Source organism: Mus musculus, chromosome X, assembly GCF_000001635.26.
Source record: "Mus musculus strain C57BL/6J chromosome X, GRCm38.p6 C57BL/6J".
NCBI classification, from domain to species: Eukaryota; Metazoa; Chordata; class Mammalia; order Rodentia; family Muridae; genus Mus; species Mus musculus.
Window position 1 is genome coordinate 101730984 of NC_000086.7, and position 3582 is coordinate 101734565.

At 53.0% G+C, this 3582-nt stretch overlaps 1 protein-coding gene across 1 annotated transcript; it reads right to left on the reverse strand.

The window, feature by feature from the left end:
• Positions 1–551: 551 nt before the first annotated feature.
• On the reverse strand, positions 552–3164 carry Cxcr3 (chemokine (C-X-C motif) receptor 3). Its single transcript, NM_009910.3, has 2 exons — positions 3064–3164; positions 552–2059 (listed from the first exon to the last, which is right to left on the reverse strand). Exons 1-2 carry the CDS (start codon positions 3073–3075, stop codon positions 968–970), a joined length of 1104 nt encoding a protein of 367 aa, NP_034040.1. The 5' UTR covers positions 3076–3164; the 3' UTR covers positions 552–967.
• Between the last annotated feature and the right edge of the window lie 418 nt (positions 3165–3582).

Sequence of the window (3582 nt, forward strand, 5' to 3'; positions counted from 1 at the left end):
AAATACCGGTATGTACCACCACCTCTAGCCCAGACCACTTATAGTGTCCCCAAAGCATTACTGTCTTCAGCCTCTCTGCCTCTGCTACCGCTCTCTCTTCTGCTTAGAAATAAAGAACTCTTCCTTCTCTTAGCCTTCGAGATACCACTTGCCCTTTAAGTCTCCAGAAAGCCATTTCAGATAGATCTTGCCATCTTGCTGAGCCCAGGACTTAGCGAGTGCTACCCTCTTGCTCTGTAGTATAGATTGCTTGGTATTTGTTCATTTTCACCACACCTTCCCTGTTGGCCTGAGCTGCTGGGATCAGGAAATTATGGCTTATTAATGTCTAGTGGCCCCAGAGCATACCTAGACAACCAGCTGTTCACTGCCACCACCCAAACCTGAGACTGTATCTAGCAGTTCCACTAGGCCACAGTGGGTGCAGTAGAGGGCACAGTAGAACCCAGGAGGGCAGAGAGACAAACTCTAAGCCAGACAGAATGTGGCAGGAAATACACGCCAGAGTCCAGCCAGACCTGGTTCAAAGAATGACTGTGAATACGCCCTGGTCCTCATTACCTTGTTTATTGAAAGTTTAAGTGAGGTTTCTAGAAATAAAATTGGGCAAATATTGAGATACTGAGATGGGCACATTCAGTGCTGACAACGCCTGGCCCTCTGTGCTATTTGCCTCTCCCTCTTCTCACACAGGGATGGCTGAGTTCTACTTGCTAATTTAGTAGGGCGGTGGGGCTCCAGGCAGCTAGTTCTAAAACAGCAAGATAGGGCATGGCAGCTAAGGCACAGTAATGGTGTTGTCCTTGTTGCTGAGATTGATTCTCAGGAGACCTGGATATATGCTGAGCTGTCAGTGCATCCTGGCAGCAAAGTTACGGGTAAGTTCGAGCTAGCCCAACTACAAGGAGGACAAGCACTTGGAGTGTGTTAGGACTTGGGCTGCGCAGGCTACAGTTCCAGTCCAGAATTACAAGCCCAGGTAGGAGGCCTCAGTTGTCTCAGACCAGGATGATTCTCTCCGTGAAGATGACGGCTGCCGCTGGGGCCCTCTCTGGTCAGAGCGGCCCAGGCGCGTGAACAACATCCACATTTGCTCTCTGAACTTCACTCCCACAAAGGCATAGAGCAGCGGATTGAGGCAGCAGTGCATGTACCCCATGCCCGAGGTGACTGACTTGGCCACATCCACGTGGCTTTCTCGACCACAGTTGCGGGCCAAAACTCCCACATCCATGAGGATATCCACTAGCACCACCAGGTGATAGGGGGTCCAGCAGACAGCAAAGGCTGCCACCACCACTACCACTAGCCTCATAGCTCGAAAACGCCTCTGGCCTCTGGAGACCAGCAGAACAGCTAGGATATGGGCATAGCAGTAGGCCATGACCAGAAGGGGCAGCAGGAAACCAGCCACTAGCTGCAGTACACGCAGAGCAGTGCGACCCACCTGTGGGAAGTTGTACTGGCAATGGGTGGCATTGAGGCGCTGATCGTAGTTGGCTGATAGGTAGATGAAATCTGGGAGGGCAAAGAGCAGACAGAGACCCCATACAACTATGCAGGTGAGGGCTACACGTACCCGGGGGTCCCTGCGGTAGATCTGGGTGGCGTGCACTATGCTCAGATATCTGTCGAAGCTTATACAAGCCAGCAGGAAGGCCCCTGCATAGAAGTTGATGTTGAACAAGGCGCCTGCCACTTTGCAGAGGCCAGGGCCGAAAACCCACTGGACAGCAGCATCCACTGCCCACAATGGAAGAGTTAACACCAGCAGAACATCGGCTACAGCCAGGTGGAGCAGGAAGGTGTCCGTGCTGCTCAGGGCAGTGCGCTGACTCAGTAGCACAGCAGCCACCGCCCCATTGCCTAGCAGCCCCAGCAAGAAGAGGAGGCTGTAGAGGGCTGGCAGGAAGGTTCTGTCAAAGTTCAGGCTGAAATCCTGTGGGCAGGGCGGGGAGTCAGAGAAGTCGCTCTCGTTTTCCCCATAATCGTAGGGAGAGGTGCTGTTTTCCAGAAGAAAGGCAAAGTCCGAGGCATCTAGCACTTGACGTTCACTAACCTGCCCGAGGAAGGGGGAGAGAGGGAAGGGAGGCCATTCTCTGTAAAGACCCAGCAACTGGCTTTGCCCCTTTGTGCCCTGTCATTTATTCTGGTGAGTGTTTGTTTCCCTTAGCAATAGCCAGACCCTGAGCTGACTCTTTCTCTCCGGGGACCACATCTCCTTAACTCCATCTACTCAGACTGGGAAGGTGACCCCCCCTTTTCAAAGGCTGGTAACCCCCCGGCCCCCCCCCCCCCAGACCCTTTCTGGATTATCATCCAGGACAGGGATTCTCTGCCGGAAGAGGAACTTCCTTCCAGGGTCTGGAGCCTTCCATTCTTTCCCTTCCTCTTTACGCTTGGTGATTTGTCAGCCTTGCTGCTATGGCCACCCCTGCCTGGATCAACCACTGGCCTCCCCAGGTGCTTCCTTACTCTATCTTCTAGTCCCTGGCCCTCCTTTTCCCTCCTCAGCCCTTATCTGGTGACCCTGACTTCCTGGTCTCACATAAGGATTTTCTACAAACCACTGTGCACCCCTACACACACCGTACATGCCTCTCTTCCCCTACCCAGAGGCAGTGGGTACCCACTGAGCTTCCCACCCAAGCCCTAATTGGTCTTCCCAAGATGGCCAGGCTGATTTCAAACTCTTGGGCTCAGATGAGCTTTCTGCCTCTGCCTCCCAAGTAGCTCAGACAATGGGGGCATACCACTTCCACTTCAGCTCTACACCTTATCCCAAACTATCTGAGAACTAGAGATCACCGAAGTTGAGTTTCTACAGCTTGACATTTTCAGATGAGGCATCCAAGCCACAGAGGCAGGAGACAGGCCTGTGGTTAGTGGCCAGGCTGGGTTTCCCAATCCACCAATGCTCTTATTATCAGAACCTCTGCATTCGATGCTGCTCACTCAGCCCGCTGGTGCCTCTTGGCTGTGGGCCAGCCCACGCTTGTCCCTGGTATCCGAGCTCGGCCACTTGGCCGCTGTATTGTAGCTGAGCTGGGCAGCAGAACTTACCTCAAGGTACATGGCTTGGCTGGTGCTCCGGCTGTGGCTGCTGGGGTCAGGTCTCGTGCTGCCTGCTTCTCTGCCTTTGGCACTTGTGGTTGGGAACTTGCAGTGAACAGAGGAAGTGAAGATTTCACGGCTCAGCACAGCCTCTTCCAAAGGGTAATCTATACCAGCCCTCCGCAGAGGGCTTTTCTGTCTTTTCTGCCACGCCTGTGGTCAGGTGAATACACTTAGAAGGGGCTAGCCAGGAACTTGGGACTGTTACAAAGCCTGCAGTTCTTGTCTTACTCAATATCATTCATAAACAACTAAGTGAGTCTAGGAGCAGGCAGGAAGTGTGATCTGATGGCAGTGACTGCAGGAGGGAAGCTCAACTGAAGGGACCTTCTCCTTAGCAAGTACTGGGATTGGAGTCTCACTGGGACTGTGTTAGAGTGGGCTGTGGTGTGGCTACTGCTATCATAACTGCATGAGTAGGGAGGACATTTCCAAGAGATGCCTGCCACCTCTTGTCTTTTCTCATTT